General features: G+C 40.0%; 1 protein-coding gene across 7 annotated transcripts in view; it reads right to left on the reverse strand.

Moving 5' to 3' along the window:
- Window positions 1-19,905, reverse strand: part of evi5b (ecotropic viral integration site 5b) — a 77,388-nt gene that overhangs the window by 29,194 nt on the left and 28,289 nt on the right. For 5 of the 7 annotated variants that reach the window (XM_073815137.1, XM_065240682.2, XM_073815139.1 and 2 more), the window contains 13 exons: window positions 17,347-17,571; window positions 16,055-16,129; window positions 15,316-15,441; window positions 14,036-14,179; window positions 13,755-13,844; window positions 13,298-13,395; window positions 13,145-13,205; window positions 12,807-12,860; window positions 11,761-11,793; window positions 11,230-11,376; window positions 10,538-10,669; window positions 8,280-8,420; window positions 7,871-8,029 (listed from right to left, as the gene is read on the reverse strand). In XM_073815137.1, the coding sequence (XP_073671238.1) occupies window positions 7,871-8,029; window positions 8,280-8,420; window positions 10,538-10,669; window positions 11,230-11,376; window positions 11,761-11,793; window positions 12,807-12,860; window positions 13,145-13,205; window positions 13,298-13,395; window positions 13,755-13,844; window positions 14,036-14,179; window positions 15,316-15,441; window positions 16,055-16,129; window positions 17,347-17,571 (1,485 nt within the window). The remainder of the gene's footprint in view (window positions 1-7,870; window positions 8,030-8,279; window positions 8,421-10,537; window positions 10,670-11,229; window positions 11,377-11,760; window positions 11,794-12,806; window positions 12,861-13,144; window positions 13,206-13,297; window positions 13,396-13,754; window positions 13,845-14,035; window positions 14,180-15,315; window positions 15,442-16,054; window positions 16,130-17,346; window positions 17,572-19,905) is intronic. The other 2 variants (XM_073815138.1, XM_073815141.1) reach the window with 2 other exon arrangements.

Consider the following 19,905-nt stretch of genomic DNA (forward strand, 5'->3'; position numbering starts at 1 on the left):
TCTCTTGTTGAGATGAACAAGCGGGGAACCGTAGACCTGGATAGATGCATACGACAAGCAAACACGGGTGGTCTGCCCCTGTCTCTGTCATAGCACAGCCACTCGTGCTCCACGCTCGCGGAGTCCCTCGCTCCTTTCCCCACAGTGGTGAGGTCTCTTAACGGCTTAGCTAGCACGCGGTATTACGGCTCGCTGCCTCTAAATGCAGCTGTCCAGTGTTCAACGATTACAGAGCTTCATGCCCCTCCCCTCATGGAGCGGCGCGATCTCATTCGTCTGCTCGATAGGGCCGATTCGCCGCTATTGGAGCACCAAGAACACTCATTATAAGAGAGCTTCATGCCCCTCCCCTCCTGGAGCGGCACGATCTCATTCGTCTGCTCGATAAGGCGGACACGCCTCTATTGGAGCGCTAAAACACTTATTATAGAGCTTTACTGGCCTGAGCCGATCTCACTTCAGATAGCTCATTTTTCGTCTGCCTGGTAATTTCTCTCTGGTTTAGACGGAATCAGAGGCAGAACGAATTTGTTTATAATATACTGAGGCCCGAATACCTCCCTTTATTCAGTCCCGTCCTATATCAGTGCGCTGAATATTGGTACATTCTTATATATATATACCCGGTTTTTCTGCCCTTTTAATAAACGGCAAAACCGCGGGCCTCACGGCAGACTTCCTCTCTGCGATGGGTTCAGTCTGACATTAAACCACCTAGACATACTACCCTGCTCCGTGAGCCGTTCGGTCACCGTCACTACTGAGGCTTGTGCACCTGAACGGCTGAGCTCTGGTCTCCGCAGCACAGCTGCATCAACAGAGAACGAAACTGTCTGGGAAAAAAGGGGTTATGTCGCGCCTCGGCTGGACTGCCCTGAAATGTTTTCTGTGTGCTGTTTATCCAAACATACTGTGTAATACTGTCGGCTATGCGATCTCACTATAGTGGCGAACGGTATTTAATTCCTCTAAAAAGAGTAATTTCCGTGCTTACTATACTGTGTATTGACAACCACGGTTGTACGGTGTCTCTAAACACTTTATCGCCTGACTGACAAGCATTCAGTAATACGCACACACGGCCCGCTGTCCATAATTCTTTCGACGCTAGCCGAAAAAACCCCGGTTTGGCCATATACTGTGTATTGACACCCCACGACTGTACGGTGTCTCTAACACCTTTCTGCCAAATTCGCTCGCAGCCCACCTCAGTTTCTCCGCTACGATGCTGATGGCGCAAACGAGCACGGTCTTACGGCTGTTATCCTCCCTTCCTAGAGGAAGGACAGCCTCAGACTTTTGCATGGCTCCAAGCGTTTGAATCGCGCCCTCTCCGGACGGCCACTCAAAGGCTTACAGCCAAGCGGTTTATGACGTTTTTCGGCCATATAGCTGATTTATATTAGCGGATCCGAAGACGTTCACACCTCCGCTCCAATACTCGGAGATATTAAGGGTAATATCAACCTCAAGTGAGCTTGCTACCCGCCACAATAAGTTTCAAAGCTTAAAGCGCGCGCACAGTCAGACGCGCGCGGCATCTCGTTTAAGACGGGCACACGTACCCCTCTAACGAGCCTCAGAAAGCTGAATATCGTGGCATTCTGTTCATAAGTCCACTTCAGTTTGACTAAGCAAAGGTCCCGCCCCGAGCTGACGGCCGGGAAGCTTGCTTAAGTTACACACGGCTGCATAAGTGCTGTCATTACGAGCTAGCCCAGCATCTGCTGTGGGTTGAACACGCTTTACGACGGCAATCAGCCTTCGGCGCGTGGAACGCCGTTTGTCTCATATAAATCACCTTGTACTGTGAATACGGTACATTAAGAGGATGATTTAGCACTGCAGCACTCTCGACCGTGTTATTGTGATAATGCGGTCGGGCAATCTACGGTGGTTTCATTATTTACCGAACCAGACTGAGATCTCGCCCCCTGAACAAGCTGACGAGTCATCTCCTTTATAAACTCATTACATCGCTTTATAAGCTATGTTCAATTAGAGTGATACGCATCTCATGCTTAAACTACCAATATTAACCCATTACGATGGGCGTGCGGAGATGGCATCCGTGGGACACGACCTACATTACGTGCCTTATGACACATTGACACAAGCTGCTAGGACCCCTTTCACGAGGCGTCCTTATGCAAAGTCTGATCCATTCTGTCTAGTGACATTTGAAAGTCAAAACCCCCCGCGAATCGCCGGTGGAACACTTTTCTCCTCACTACAGAGGCACGGCGGCTCTCTCCCCTACCTATATCTATGTGGCCGTGATAACAGCGAACCACGCTTTTACGACCGACCATTCATTTAATTCACAAGCCTGTCATCTCTCAGATGCGGACGGCGGCGGTAACAGCGAACCATGCTTTTACGGCTGGCCATTCACTTTATTCATAAGCCTGTCATTTCTCAGATGCGGACGGTGCCCGAGGCACAGCGCTCTGGAACTGTCCAAGGTCCTGTATGACACATACGTCTGACGTACATCAGACGATCAGCTGTTCATCTGCGTCACAGATCACTCACTAGAGCACCTGTCAATACAGGCTATTTATGGATCGTTGACGTTATCACCTCCCGTGACAATTATGCTCACTTGTCTTAGAGCATGGGCATGGTCTTAGAGGTTTCTCATTTGACAATTGTGACACGGCCGGCTGGTCCCCGCCGTCCACGTTGTCAGTTTACAGCTTCGACATCCCTGCTTCGCGCACTACTGAGGTTTGTTGCATTAAAGGTGCGCCCATTAGCTCACCTGTATGCACGATATGGTTTTTAATTATATGCGTCCACCGTGCGCTTAGAGAAGCTCACATGTACACGCTATAACATTTTGGTATACAATAAGATGCGCTTGGGAAAGCTCACCTGTATACACAGCTGTGTTATGCTTTGTGACACATACATTGTTGTTCATCTGTGTACGTTCACGGTGCGTTGGATGCCCACCGTTACGTTCATCAATCATATCTGTACACATTCACGGCGCGTTCTGTGCACTGATTTATCTATACGCATTCACGGTGCACTGAAGAGTTCACCCGTGTGCGCACAATTTATTATCAGAACACATGACGGCGCGCTCGAGAATCTTGCCGGCCTGTGCATTATAACACTCTGATTCATCTATATGCATTCACGATGTATTCAAGTGTTCACCTGTGCCCGTGCAATTTATAGTCAATACACAATTACGGCGCGCTTGGAAAGCTCACCGATCTGTGCACTATAATACTACCTATATGCATCCCGATGCGCTCGAGGGTGCACCTGGGTTCACACTATTGTGGTATCTGTATAATCCCACGCTACGAACCGTTCTGCCGCATATTATAGTCAGATCGACCGTTCGTGAGCTTCGCAGATCACTCACTACGTATGTCTGTTGCTAACAGTGGTTATTTAGATGGATCGTTGAAACCATCGCACTGGCTCACGCCCCTCTATGAGCTATGTCCTATATAGAGCCCACTCTGTGCGAGTTTGGCTTCTTCATGAACTTGGTCTACAGGGGTATCTATATCTATATTTGATATCTGCTACGCGGCCGGCTGGTCTTCGCCGTCTACGTTGTCAGATTGTACAGCTTAGACGTCCCTGCCCTACGAGCGCAGGTTCTCTCGGCTCAATCATGCACGCTCATGCGTTTTATGTGTACACCACGGTGCGCTCAGCGAGCTCACCAACGTGACTCTGAATTTACTTATCTCGCACAGCCGCGGCGCGCTCGGTACCTCGCCGTCTTGTGCTATGTTATGTACCCCCGGTGCGTTTAAACCCCACCGTGTGCGCGTCAACAATTTATATGGTGCTTACACATTTGCTTTTAAAGCTGTGAATATGCCGGGTATAGGGCCACACGCAGTGTCTCTCCGGTAAGGCACTTCAGTACGTTGTGTATGCACGGCGTGATGGGATTACGTTCCCCCATAGCGTCAGCTAACTGACGCAATGCGAAGTGAACCGTATTGAAAGGGAACGCTTAGGTTACTCACGTAACCCCGGTTCCCTGAAATAACGGGAACGAAGCATTGCGTCTCTTGCCGTGCTACAAACGTCTACGCAGCGAGTGTTATTCGGCTGCGCGCTTCAGTCGAATATAATGAGCTCCTGACGATTGAACCGCGCTTATATAGGGACGCGTTCCTCCCGCGCGCGGGTTCAAACGTCATTGGTCTGTACTTTGTACAGACGTTAACCAATAGGCTTCAGTCACGGAGTAAACAGGAGTTTCCCCCATAGCGTCAGCTAACTGACGCAATGCTTCGTTCCCGTTATTTCAGGGAACCGGGGTTACGTGAGTAACCTAAGCGTTTTTTAAAGAAATATTCATTAAATAATTTATTTTAAATATGTGTAATGTGTATTAATATTAACTGCCAGGTAAACCTTGCAAAATATTTAGTTTAAATAATCAGAACAATGTGTGAAAATTATTTCATGACCAAACAAAAAAAATTTATGAGAATTAAATATGTCAAAGGAATAAAACAGACAATTAATCGGCATAACCGTCAAAGCCCTAAAACAGGCAAATAATCGGCATAATAGTCACAATTTATTAGTCACATTAACAGTCAGCCAAATTCCATAATCGTGACAGCCCTACTTTGGTTGTTACCCACACCTGGTGAAAATTTCAGGTCAATTGCACATTTGGAAATTTATTTACTAAGAAAACTAGTGACGTGTTCAATACTTATTTCACCCGCTGTACGTACTTTCTGTTTTCTAAACAAAAATACAGTACTGGTACAATAAGGTTTAAGACAAGTTGGCACACTATGCCTCAGATTCGGCATATTCGATGACCCACTCTGTAAAAACTCGGTTAAAGTGATTTTTTGGGTAACTTACTGTTTAAAAAAATAAATAAAATGTGAAAATCTAACTTTGACATGTTTTAATATAGACTGAGTAAGGCCATGTAAAGAATTAAAATCAATGAGAAACCAATGACTGAAATCAAACCCATAATTACATTTTGAGACTTTAGCCTGGATTTGATAGATAGGGCCACATTTATTAGGCACAATGAACTGAAATCTGCACGTATAAAGCAGAGCTAAATCACAAAGAGATACAGCCTCTCATGTCAAAGTACATAGTCATCCACCTTAGTCACTTTGTCTCCCTCTACTGGCAGTAAAAGCGGACCTTGTTATGAAGCCAAAAACTCAAGCTTATTTTCTTTTTAAAGTTATTAGACAGTGACAGGGTCACAAAAATAATGGCTTTAGTAATATCAGATGGCATGTTTACAGTTCACGGACTGCTTATGTTTATTGTGCATCAAAATGGAAAAGGCCAAATTACCAAACTGACTTCTATGCAGTTTTACACATGGTAGCTCCCTTCAGTATGTTAAAATTTATGTTAAAGTTTTTAAAGCATTATTTTTTAGTTTCCAAGTGCAAATTTCATATTTGTCACATCCATAACAAAGAAATGTCACAAACATAACATTGCTTCTTCCTTATGGAAACGTATACAAAAATTCAAATAAAATAAATATAAAATGTAATTAGAATAATCATACATTCTTCATTTGTTGGGTATTATTGTTTCTGGTTTGTGCATTTTAATTCATAAACTTCTTACAAAGTATGTTGTCCCCCCAAAACTTGTCATTTTTGGTCACATCCATAACACATGCATGTTTCCCTTATTTAAAATGGAAAACAGTTGTATAGAGTGATTTTTTTCTGATGTCTGGACTATATATTAAAGCTCCCGTTCTTTCTGTGTTTTTGGAGCTTTGATTGTGTTTACTGTGCGCAATATAACATGTGTTCATGTTTCACGTGTAAAAAAAAAAAAAATCGGTATTTTTCACACAATTTACTTATCTGTATAGCGCTGTTTTCACTGTCATAAAAACGAGCTGATGTCTTTCTTGTTCTATGAAGTCCCTCCTTCAGAAATACGTATCGAGTTCTGATTGTGTAGCTTGTTTAGGGTGTTGTGATACAATAGCAGCTTAGCTTGCCGTTAGCTTAGCTGACGACTGACGTATTCCTGTGGGCGGAGGTAAGTCAAAAAACTTTTCTACTGACGTCATTAAAGCAGGAAGTAGGGAGCTGTAGTCTAAACCGGACGTTCGCTGTAGGCTTTAAAAGGCGAATTCTGTTAAAGAAAATATATCGCCTGGCAGTGAACTTTTTCAGCTTTATCATTTTACAGGTATTATTTATGCTATTATAGCAACATTACACACTAGCTAGGGTATAAAAAATGGGATCAGAAAGAATGTGACCTTTAAGGGGTTAGGGAAAAATAAACAGATTGTTCAATATATTGGTAACAAATGCATTCTCTGAAAATTTATAATTCAGATTTTAACTGCAAATGTCACATACATTTGCATGTTTAGAGACTTTGGGCCCTATCTTGCACCCAGCGCAATTGACTTTGTCAGTGACGCATGTATCATTCGTATTTTGCGCCGGCGCACAGCGGGGTTTTTCCCTCCACAGATGCACGTCAGCAAACTAGGGAATGAACTTGCGCTCCCTGGGCGGTTCAGCGCAAAAAGGAGGCGTGTTGCGGCGCAAACCATCTCTTATGCTATTTTGCAGTTTCAAAAAACAATTGCGCTACTAACCAAAAAAAACTAGTCTAAAGTCAGTGGCGCGTTGCGCGTGGTTCAATATGCTATTTTAAGGGCGCATGCTTGACCATAATGTATAGCGTGCACAACGCGCATTGCTTATCTAATCTACACAGATGCAACAGTTATTTTTGCAAATCATAAATTGTTACACTAAAAAATATTAATACACGAGATAAGGGGAATCATAGTGGTGAGCATTGTGGTGATAGTTTTTATTTATTGTGTGGCTGCGTTAAAAAATTCTCATGCAAATAACGATTAAAATATTTTCATAAGTTTGTTGTGTGGCTGTATTACGTTTATTTTATGTAAATAATAATTTAAATGTTTTCATTAGAAACCTTAATGTATATTAACTTGATTTGTTAGTCTACTTTGGGGTTGGACCTTGCGTTTCTTGGGTCCGATTTCAAAGCCCCCAAACCCTTTCAGCGGTGAGGGTGGACGCAGCGATGTCCTCTGCTGGCGTCAGGTCCTGAGGCAGATCCACCTCCCGTTACACGGCGTGCCCGATTTATGCTGGCAAGCTTGGGATTCCCCCGTACAAGGACGTTGGTCTCCTCGGCTGTGAACCGCTCCTGGCGTACGCCTGGTAAATCAGTCATAATAATAGCAACCCGCCACGGAACTTGCGCCCTTGCGTTTAAAGGGAATGTTGGATAGCGTTCTGATTGGTTTATTTGACGTTACGCCCAAACCACACCTATGAATAATGAACCTACTTCAGACCAATCCCTTATTGATTTGCGCCCGGCGCAAGAGTTATTTCTCACGCCGGGAAAATAGCAACAGCGCCCAAGATCCGCCCACAAACTCACTTGCGCGTTGCGCTTCGCACTTGCGTTTCAGATCGTTAAAATAGAGCCCTTAGTGTCAAGTAATAAATAACTGTCTTCTGATTTTTTTCTGAAATAGTCTGGCACTTGGTCAGAGGTACTACACTTGAACTACAGTCTATGAAGACACACTTGCACTCTGTACAACTATTCACTGAGGCTGCCGTGTCCTTATTTAAATAAATTGCCACCTAGCGCTGTCTGTTTGGTTAGATGGTCTGGGTGCAAGACCATCTCAAGGACCTTTCCCCTAGAAAGACATCATGTTACGGGGCAAACTCTGCTAATTAAAGAAAGGGACTCCTAAAAAATCTGACTCTCTTAACCGTACGATTTTCCATTCATTGCTCCAACATGTGCGTGACAGGTAAGTGACTGTGTGAGAGTATTTGAATAAACTGTGTTTCAAGACCTGTGTCTCCAGCTCCAGCATCCTCTGTCTGGTCTCTCTTAGTTCAGCCTGAGCCTCGGCTTCTTTAAGCCTCACGCTCATCAGCTCGTCCTGCAGTTCGCTTGTTGCATTTTTTCGTGGGCTGTCTTTCCACCGGCCCGCGGTGCGCGCCAAATGCCTCTGCACACACCAAACACGAAGCTTTACTTAGACGTTTGTAAGTTAAATATAGACATGAAAAGAAAAGACAGTACACATCTCTTCCTCCATGGCCAAAGTTCAACACTGATGAGCTTATAAGCAAGCATGTGTGACATTCTCAGATGTATTGTTTAAGGAGACATTTTGTTTAGATTGTAAGTTGCAACGACAATCTAAGTGAGTGTGTTTATCTTAAATGAAAGAATGCATTTCAACAGTGTGTATTTACCTGCCAGTGATCCTCAAGACCTCTGACCTGCTGTCTAAGCTCCTTCAGGCCTGTTAGAGCCTCCGCCTCCCGCAGCTTTACACCAATTAGTTCTTCTTGTAAACGAACCACATTATTCTCATCTGGCAGTGATGAGTTTCTCTGAAATAGAAACAAATATGCACAAGGGGTTAGACAAAGTACGCAAAGCAAGTGAAACCCTTTTACATTGGCAGAGTATCAAAGTGCACAATCTGAAACTGTGTTACACATTTCAACAGCAGAATAGCCAGGTAAGAGCCTGTTAGAAAGTATTTCTTCCATCCCCAAATGGCTATTCTAAATTTAGCTAATTCCTACAATTCTTGCCTCTTTATTTACCAGTTAGTCTAAAATTTGAGTTGAAAAAAATAAGGTAATAAGGACTGAAATCTTATGCTGCGTACACACCAAACATGAAGCACTGCGTTTCTTTGCGTATCTTTGTGTCATGCAAATTTTTCACTTGAGGTTTTCAACTTTTGAAAAGACGTGTTTGAAGTGAATAGCACCTGTTTGGGGCTATTCCGCGCTGCATGATTTCACGTTTATTCGCATCTTTGCATTGGTTTGGTATGTAATCTACTCAAGCAATTAGTTAAATTTGCTTCTGGTGTGTCAATGTAATGCAATTTTTATGTAGTTAAAAACTAGGGGTGTCAACAATAATCGATTCGGCAATGCATTGCAATGCGCGCATGCACGATTCAGCATCGATGCAGCAAAGTGCCATAATCGATTATGTCACCGTTTATTTTCTGGCCTCGAGTGGACAATAAAGTTGTGAAGTTTCAATTACTTCCGGGGGGATAACAACAACAATCAAGATGGCTGAGGCGGAGAGAGATGACCGTGATAGACAGGTATATAAAAACACACCCTTTTCCATGGAAAGTGCACATATGGGCACATTTCGTATTCTATGAAGTTAATGGGAAACTATACAAGACTTAAGCTGTGTGTAAAATTCTCATCTCAGGTATATAATTGTCATTGTCTTAAAGCTGCTAAGCTTCCGTTTTTGTTGAGATTAGTTGCACTTGACTTTACTACTTGACTGATAAAAAATGTGCCTTGTTGTGTACAGTAGAATTCTGATGCATCTCAATGCATCGTAGAATCGAATTGAATCGTTACCTGATGAATCGTAATTGAATTGAATTGTGAGGGCAGTGTCAATGCACACCCCTATTAAAAACCTAGAACCTTTTTCCTTAAAAATTTCAGATTTCAAAAAGATCCGGGTATAGACGGACCCGCAAAGAATTTAGCACTTTTGTTTATACGAATGATGAGGTATGTTTATTATACATATACAGTACTGTGCAAAAGTCTTAGGCCACCATGCTACCATTAGATTTGCTGTTTTTGCAATTGTATTGTGATCATATATAATTATTTCTCAGTCTCTTTATTAGAACACAACCAGAAAATACAGAAAATGTGTAAGTAGTATTAAAAACAGTATAAAAGTATAAGCTGAAGTGTCAAGTATTAAAGGTAAACTCCCCTTCGACTTAAGCAATAGCAGGCAGCTGCAGGACTTCTTAAACCTAAATGAAATTAAATCCTAATTTCTAATTCTAATGTCTTCAGGTCTCCTCAAAAAAGCTCAAGATGTGTTTCCTGCCAAGAGGGGTCTCACTAAATACTGACTGATGCCTGAAGAAGACATTTAAAATTGTTTTGTTTTTAATTTTGTGTACATATTTCCAGTATTTTCTGTTTGTATCTTTAAAAAGAATGAAAAATAAATATGGATGAACATTAAAACTTTGCTAAAACAACAAAGCTGGTGATGGTGGCCTAAGACTTTTGCACAGTACTGTATATATAGGTACTATATAACTATAAAACAACAACATTTTTTGAAACATTTTGTAAACTTTGTTGGAGAAGTGTTAAAAATGCAGTGTCTTAAGCAGCACGGTCCTGTAGGCCGCAGTTGTTGATTTGGTTATACTGTGTTTGTATACAGAATAACCAAATCAACAACTGTGGCCTACAGGACTGTGTTTGTGCTGCTTAAGATACTGCATTTATTAACACTTCTCCAACGTACACTTTGAAACCTGTATTTAAAAGTTTGCATTTTCACGACCCCAAAACATTGTTTTATTGCCAAACAGCATAAAACTATTACATTTGAAATCGTTGTAGAGTAAATGGACCCTAATTCAAACTTCCATGCTTTGCCTTTGGGTCTGTTTGTGTGATAGGTGTGTTGATAAGTTTATTACCTTCTCCATGTCGAGGATTTTGTCTTGCATCTCTTTCAGTGCACACTGGGACTCAGCTTCCTTAAGTCTGGCCTGCACAAGCTCCCTCTCCAACTGCAGAATAAACTCCTCAGAGTAACGTGGGTTCATCTTCTAAATTAGGAATTAAAAGAATCAATCAATCAAAAGGCGATACAAACTTAATCAGCTAGTAATCATGCATGCATTTTACATTTCCAGACAATCAAAACAAGATTCAAAATTGCAGCAGACAAAAAGGACGCTGTTCAAACGCTTGTGGTTTTACCAACAGCCACATTAAATCATAATAAGATCACCACGCCACATTATGTAAAACAGCACTTTCCGCACTGCATATGACACATTATCTTCTTCCCTCTGTGTCGAACATGTGCACATTAATAAATGATGAGCCATATTCTGCCATTCTGTTGACATTTTGATTTTAGATGGAAGATCTACCAAACACTTACATACAGTATACATGAGCCCATTTTGCATAGATGTGCATGCAAATGACCTCTGCTGTTCTGCAGTCATGCATGTAAACCGCTTCATTACAAGAGCTGCCAATTTCAGCTCTGTGGTAACACAGATTGTGTTGCTAGGCAACACAGAAACCGACAAATGTACACCGTTCGTCTGAGCAGGCCTCTCATCCAAAAGCAGCGATGTCTACGAACGGTCCTTACCAAATAGGGCTGATGTTGGAGCTGTCGGATGGTGTTTTGCGCCTGCTCCAGCTGTGCGCTGGTCTCTTCGTTCTGTTGTTTAACTGTGGCCAGTTCCCGCTTGACCAGATAGTTCTCCTCTGCCTCTTGGGCTCGAGTCACCTGACCCTGACATGACCAATTACGGATGAGGGGTGAGCGGAAAAATGGAATGGGCGGAAATGAATGGGAAAAACAAATGCTTTATCTCAAGCTCTGTTGTGGCAACATGCTGTTAGCAGTTTTAGGCTTTCATTTATTTTTATAGAAATTTGTTTCGACTATTAATGGGAATTATTGCAGTATTTCACCAATGATCAGAGTGCAGCCCGAAGATAATAAGCATAGTGATGCCTTCTTCCCAAAATTTAGAATTTGCCTTATTTTTACCGTTAATAGTGAGTCTCTTATGTTAGATGTGTAACATTTAAGCTAATTAAGGAAATGAAGCAAAGCTAAAGATAGAACTTGTGAAAGACAGCTCGAAAGTGGAGAGGAGAGTGAAAATTGTACCTGAATCAATCTATCTGCCAAAGAAGCACTTTCCTAAAAACAGAAAATCCATAAAGGGAAAAGCAAAGAGAAATAAGAGACCAAAGGATATAACAACACAGAACAAAACAATAAGATTGATTTGAAAGAAAAGTGTTCTTTTTCATACCCCTATTTTACAAAATACGGCACTGTTCTAAATGAACATTTAATAGATACATATTAAAACATGGTGGAGAGGGGTAGAAAAGGAACATGATGGTGGTCATAATGTAGCTGTTAATACAATGACAGCGGTAACACAAAGCAAGACTGTGGCACCATAACAGGGTGAGAAAAAGTTTAAAAGAAGACCAAGGAGAAGACAGGTCGAGCAAAAAGTAAGAATAGACTGAATGTGTGTATTTATACATAACCCAGTGGGTCTGATGTGTTTGAGTGAAATGTTTTTTTGTCAGTCAGTCCACGGTTAGGAACCAGATGCTGTTTCATGCTGAGAAGAGTTGGAAGCCGGGTAGAGACGGTTTACAAGCAATGTAATGCTTTTGTAACTGACTATTGTGTGCCAATGGCTCATTTCTTATTTCATGCATGACACAAACAAGCCATAAAACAAGTATCTCAACATGCAGCAGTGCAGGGTTTGGGATTTTATGGCCAAAAATGATGGCTCAAAAACAGCCTGTCAGGCAACTGTTTTGGCTTCAATTAGTACATGTAGAGGAAAAGTGTTCATACCCATTTGCTAAACCAAAAGACCTAGGCGGTTATTTCCTTGTTGTTACCCGTGTTTAGTTACCAGCTTCACGGAATTAACAAACAACAAATGTCCATGCAGGCCAGACATGTCAGTTATGAAACACCCAGTCGGGTGTGCATGCGTTTGTTATCGATGACAGCGATGGCGGACGGAGGACGCAAAGAGATGAGCCATGAACTAATTCAAGACACTCAAATATGGGAAGATATTCGAGACATGATGGCGAGCGCATGTGTTCGATTTGGGAATGATTTAAAAGAAGGAGCTTGCCCCTTCCCTTCTTAAAGCACCATTCTTGATGACTTACTTTTTCCAAAGTGTCTATTCGCTGCTTTAGAAGTCTGTTTTCTGTGCGTAGTCTCTGTAATAGAGGGTTAATAAAACCAGTGTCAAAGAGCAGTCAACATAATGTAATATATGTACTAGACAGTGCTGTATTTAATATGCGACCCTTCGTGTGAAAACCCATCCTACATAATGTAAAGAAAATTCTGTGAAAATATAACTTTGATATCTTAGATCTTAATTTAAGACCTGAAATGAAGTGAAATCAACCTTTGATGAGATTTGAGGCTTAGCATAAATTTCACAAGCAGGGTGACATGCAGCATGTTGGTAAATGTAAATGTTAATAGGATGTCACACCTTGATCTCCACCTGTTCCTCCATCTCCTTGGTTTTGATTGTAGTGTATTCCTTTTCCAATCTAAGAAAAAAGGTATAACAAAACTTAATCAATTTAAAAGCTTAAAAACATACTAAAAAAAAAGGATTCATCCTTGTGCATGACAGACTTACTTTTTCATTTTCTTGGCATTGTATTTGACTTGATAAGCAGCTTGAATTACTTTGTCTGGTCCACTTTCAAGCTGGTAAGGGATGACCTTGTGAAAGTGCTGCAACAAAAAACTTTATTATTATTATCATCAAGTTAAAAATGTTTTAATGTGTGTCATGTTGATAAAACAAACAGAAATGTCTTCAGCTGTTTTGAAATCAATTATGGTTTATTATGTACTTTTCCATTAGAATGTTTCTGCACATATAAGAATACTCAAGCAAATAGAAAATATGATTTTTTATAGTTTTCAAAAGTTTGTGTTTCTTGACCAATACCAATCTGTACACCCTACACATTTGTGGGCCAGACTCTAATGTATGTTAGCTCCTAAATAGACCAGCATCAGCTAGAATAAAATATATTATCAACTGTGAGTTTATCTTTAAGAAAAGAAGGTATTTATAAATACTACACCTGCAACATCCCCTCCATGTCCAACTGCATTAGTTCAGCCTGATTCATCTGCAGGATGGCCATTCCCACACGAAACACTATTTCTAAACCCTATGAAGACATCACTGGTAAAAACGGTAGCATAATTGATCCAACAGGGGGCAATAACAGATCATGAAAATACATCAGTATGCTGTTTTCAATTACCTTAGGCTTGCATGCAAAACGTGACTAAATGTATTAAAAAAGAAGTTGTGGGAGAGAGAAAGCAATAAAGAGAAAGACAAACTAAATCGTCTTACCTCACACATGAAGATGTCAAAGATCCTTGTGGCAACAGGAAGAGGAAATGAGGTAAGAAAGATTGTGAGGAACCAGGATGATGCATACATGGAGGTATGGAAACTCTGGGCCTGGAAGTGCACATAAAGCTCTGGGAGCTGCTCCTGAAAGGAGAAACCAAATCAGTGAGACCTTCAGATGACTTCAACAGAGAACTCCAAATACTGTGCAATTCATAACTGCAGTGTTTGTTTGTTTATTCTTAATGCCATTCCAGCATTTAAGGTTATTTTCATGTAGAGAACTGGTTAAACTCTACAGTTGATCCCTACACACACTGGGGAAGTGGTAATTTGGCATCTCCAATTCAAAAGAACTGCATGTTTCTGGCCTGTGTGAGGAAACCGGAGTACCCGGTGTAGACGCATACTGACACAGGAAGAACATCTAAACCCAAACCAACAACTCTTAACATCAAACTTAACATCAACAAACTTAACATCAACATACTTGTTAACTTCTTATAAAAGGCCCATTATTGTGGTTGTACTACCTTGACATTTGAGAACATTCAAATTGTTGGACAAAAGTTTTCAATATTCTTAACATCCCAACAACTATTATATATATTTGTATGTGTATGTATCTATGTGTGTGTGTGTGTGTGTGTGTGTGTGTGTGTGTGTGTGTGTGTGTGTGTGTGTGTGTGCGTGCGTGTGATATTTGTGAAATTTGTGTATATGAAAGGTTTCAAACATAAAGAAATGCCAAAGTATCTTATCTTGAATTTTTAATAATTGAAACAGTATTTTTAACAGTTGTCTTAAACTTTTCTTTTGTACGGACAGTTGCTCTGCCTGACATTTTACAAGTTTGAGATACCAAATTAAAAATTATTGTGTTTATCATAAAAAAAATGAAAATGTATTTAAACTAAATATGTTTAATAGAATTAAGTGACACATGTCATAAATGTATCATGTCATATATGTTTTTAATAGTACATAATACCCAAAATATGCATGTCATGTCACTGACTGACCCATTTCTTAGATAGGCACCTGGCTATGTTTTTAAGCAGAGCTGAACCTTATGTGTATGTTGGTTTAACATCCGTCACTGGTGATATTCAAAAATTGTGATGCTAATATTGTGCTCCTTCTTGCTATGAGACAACAGTGCTACCCACTGATCCACAGTGCCGCCCCCAACGCTGTAATTAATGCTAAAAGTAAAGTTGACAGTATAATATTACTAAACATCTTAATAAAGGGTCAAATTAAGTTTGAATGTCACTGACCTGAATCATACATTCAAACTGGTACATGCAAAGACCCAGTTCGGCCATACTGGGTTTAAAAAGCTCTCTCAGCCTGTATTCCTGCATCAGTTTCACAAACACACAGAAAGCTTCCTCTTCTGGCATCTAGTAAGGAAACAATATTTATACACACAATCACAGAGTGGAACAGTAGTATCGAGAAACACAAAAAACAAACAATTTGAAAATCCTTCCTTAGACGTGATCACAAAATTTTGCATATTTTCATGCGTTTGAATTAATACTGCTGCATCATTATTTAATGATTTTCATGTTGACCTAAAAATAATACTGCTTGTTAAAGGTGCAGTGTGTAGATTTTAAAGGCTGGTACATGCAAGGTGGTGAGGTTGTGAACGGCTCAGTCTCGCCGATGACCATTCCCTTTCGAAGCATATAGAGAAGTTAGGGTAGCCGGCTAGCCGCCACAGGACAAACATGAGGTCATCTTAGACAATGTAGTGATGAAACTTTAGCACTACTGTAGAAACACATGGTGGTGCAAAATGGCGACTTCCATGTAAGGGGACCCGCCATGTACATAGATAAAAACGGCTCATTCTAATGTAATAAAACATAGCGGTTTATTATGTCATGTCTTTATACACCAGTAAAAACATAATCTATATTATATTGCATTTCTGTCAATAGATCCTCCTAAAATGTACACACTGCACCTTTAAAAATCATTCAATTTGTAAATACATTTTTGTGTTACCTGCATAAGAAGAAGGCCAACAATGAAAGCACTTCCCTGACAGTAGCCCACCTCTCTATCAACCAGAGAATAAGCCTGCAAAACAAGATAGATCTGTGAATGCTGATCTCAGATCAGTTATAGGTCAATTAGGGGCTCAGAGCAGTGTCAACTCTGTTAATTCTCTACACATCTCATACAGCCTGTAAAGCAACCTTCAGTGATGTATTTATAGGTGCAGTTTTTCTTCTGTATGCTTGTTTTAAAAAAAGATAAAACAGGCTGTAAGTTCAAATCCTGAAACTACAAAATACAGATCCACTGATATATCAGCCGATTTTTGATCTATGTAAAACCAACAGCATAGCATGAAAGGGCAAACAACTACGGTAGTTTAATTATTAACTCATACAAAATATAGTTGTCATACATGCATAAAAAAATATTTGTGATAAATCACATGAGTGACAACCCGACACTCGGTGAGCCATCTGTGTAAATAAGTTTGCAATGTTTCATAAATCATATGAGAGTTAATTTTGTTAATAAATTTGACAGCAAAAATAACCTCTCAAGGTTGCCATGTTGGTTTACCTTACTTTTTGTGCATATTCATTATTAACGGATCCAAGCCACACTTTAAAACATTCTTTGGTGCATTCATTTTTTTGTTTAATCAACCCCGGATTTAAAAGTAATTTCAACTAACTATTATTTATCTTAACAAGAGATGAGTTGCTGCAACTTATAAAATGAAGTTGACACAAGTTATATCAACTCAACTCCAAATAATAGTAAGAGAATTGTTTACAGTGCATGTTAAATGAAAATTATTTGATGATGCGGGAATAAACTAGAAAGTACATGAAACATGATCTCAACAATGATTTATTTTAATGCCAAAAAATTTAATAAGTTAGTGATAAACACTGGTAGAAGAATAGGACACTTAACACTAACTGACCAAGCAACAAATAAGAAATACATGACAGAACTACACTACCCTACAAAAGGCAAAAGCCAGGAACTTTGTTTTTGGTAAAAAATTAGTTTCTGAGATATTGGGACATTTAAGACCTCCTTTATCATGTGGATAAGTATCTTGAGTCAATTTCATAATTTTTTCTTTTTTCGATAAAATAACCATCAAGAAAAGAAAAAAATGTAATTTTTCTCAGTCTTTTGTTTTGTAAGGATCAGTTCATTTTGAGATTTTATTATTTAACTCACTGATAAGTAAACAATCCTGGCTTTCCTTTTTCCTTTCCTTAAATTGTGCTCCACACCATTGATGCAGCAAGGAGAAGACCTACCTTCATAACATTAAAGAGCACCTCTTGTCCCAGACTGTCTTTCTCCTTAAAGAACTCGTGTTCAGGGTAGGTCCGGGCAATGTCCCTACGGATGAGTTTTTCACAGGGGGAGGTCATCTTCAGCAGCTCAGAGTATTGTTCCTTTATGGGAAGATTCTGGGCATTGCATAACAGCTGCCACACTATTGCTCGGAAGTGATGGGGAATTCCTTTCCTAACCAAATCCTATGAACAAACATAAACCATTGATTTAAATATCGCCCATAATAGTGTGGACACAACATCCTGAGAAAACAAAGGAACAGTCTAAAAAATTGTAATTGTTTTTTCACTGACTTGTGTTGTTTCAGACTTGTTAAACTTTCCTCAGTGTAACACAAAGGGACAAGGCAGAATGCCATGGACTGACAGATTCAGTCCCCGTTCACTTTCATTGTAATGCAAACACCAGCATGAACATTCTTTAAACATTCTTGCGATCAATGCAAAAAGTCATACAGTTGTAAAAAGACATGAGTAACTAACAACAAAATATGAATTTTTGACTGCCCCTTAAGGATCAGTGATTCAACATAATAGTTGTTATTCTGAAGGATTGGAGTACACATCAAATGGTTTTCCAGCATTTAGATGTTTTTCCCAAGAGAACAGGAATTTTTCTCTGCTTAATATAACCTTGTCAGAGATTTCTACAGCACAGCTCAGCATTTTTTTAAATGAGAATTATGTCTGACATGATAAAGCCGTTTCCTGTGTTCATCTGCTCAGCAGAACACAAAGTCAGACTGCTGATTTCCACAGCTGGTCATTCCAGCAGGGGTTCCAGACAAGAGTCCACCTACACACAGTTTTAGTGCTGAGATTCATCAAAAGCCCTCTGGTGTGTGCTAGAGATTGCCTTTGTTAAACCACAAGCCCTTACAAAAGCCTTCTGTTGCTGCTTGGATAGAAGACACCCAGCCACCCCGTGGCTCTTAAAGGAGGGTCATACAGTAACATGCTGCATACACACAAACTTTGACTTTGTACTCTTTGTCTTACTGTACGTTGTTAAATTTCGTGAGAAACCTACACTGCAAGGAAAAAATTTGTATAAGTGGGCGCTTGTAATATGGTGATACAGGAGAGGTTCATATCATTGTCTTTCCCCATCGCTTTTTTTGGTTGATATATGCAAAACACAATGAAATCAAAGATGGAAGTGGAGAAAATTTAAGAAGCTATGCTTCAAATGAATGACTTGGATAATGGACAAAGGCGGATAGTGGGATTGAACGAGCAATTACAACAATGTTTTAAAAATTAGCATTACAACATTTGGTTTCGTTTAAATATACAGATGAAAATCTAAAAAAAAATTATTTGTCAGGAAATTGTGTAAATGTAATGCACTGCAAGTTGCTATGGATATGAGCCTTACAAGGTATACATTTTTATAATCAGAATGTGCTTTCCCAGGGTTCAAGTCCATGACCTTTTGTGCTGCTGATGCAATGCTCTACCACTGAGCTATACAGAACCACTTACAAGTAGGGCTGTGCAAAAAATCTGCTGCGATTATCATGCGCGTGTCATCAGTAAAGCCGGTTCCGTGATAAGAAGTAAATCGCCATCAGCTGCTTTCAGATGGAGCGGCATTTATTGCACAGACCCGTAGTTCACAGAGAAGCTAGGCAAAATCGCATAGATAATCGGAATCGATTTTCCTCGATTATGAACCCGATTTTGCCTAGCTTCTCGTTATCTTGTATCACACTGAAGGGGCTTATTTCCCGATAACTACCGGCTGCCTCTACATTATCCCTTTCTTATTACACGGCTACTTGCCACATAAGAAAAAAAACTGGACATGAATATGAATTTGAAACATTTTATTGGCATATTTGTTTTAAAATAACATTTTTATCCTTCCGCGAAACTTTGCACAGATGCATAAAATGATCGTAATACCTTATTAAGATCCTCTGCTTCATACTTGTCTGTCTCCATTTTTTTCTCTTTTAGCCAGTCTTTGAGAAGTTTTAATGCCCATTCTGTATTTTTTTGTGTGTTGGCTTCGTAGCTGTCATGCTCTATTTTGTCAAGTTCAGTCTCAGTAAACTCTCTGTGTCTTGTCGTTGTTCGTTCTTCTATCCACTGTTTAAATGTTTTGTTTTTTCCGTACATGTTAAAATTAATGTCAAAATGTTGTGGTTGTCCAGTGTTTGTCACAAGATGTCACGGAGCAATTTAAATCGTACAAGTAGTACCGGCGGCTATGCGTTATTACTTTGGAGCGGTTATTATTTGAAAAGAACGAACCTGCAAATGTCTCAACTGACCAATCAGAATCAAGCATTCCAGAGAGCCGTGTAATAAGCTCCTTTAACACATGCCACACAGATTATTTATGAAGGCTTAACCTCTAAATTAACTCTACATTTTCTCTACTTAACTAACATATTTACATTAGTTGATGTTTTCTTTTACTTTCATGGTCTTGTGTCACACTACATCTACAGTCCATTATGTTTGGTGTGCTTTGCTCTAAAATTCCCATAAGGACCAATAAAACATATT

This window comes from Paramisgurnus dabryanus, chromosome 7 (assembly GCF_030506205.2).
Source record: "Paramisgurnus dabryanus chromosome 7, PD_genome_1.1, whole genome shotgun sequence".
Taxonomy (NCBI): Eukaryota; Metazoa; Chordata; class Actinopteri; order Cypriniformes; family Cobitidae; genus Paramisgurnus; species Paramisgurnus dabryanus.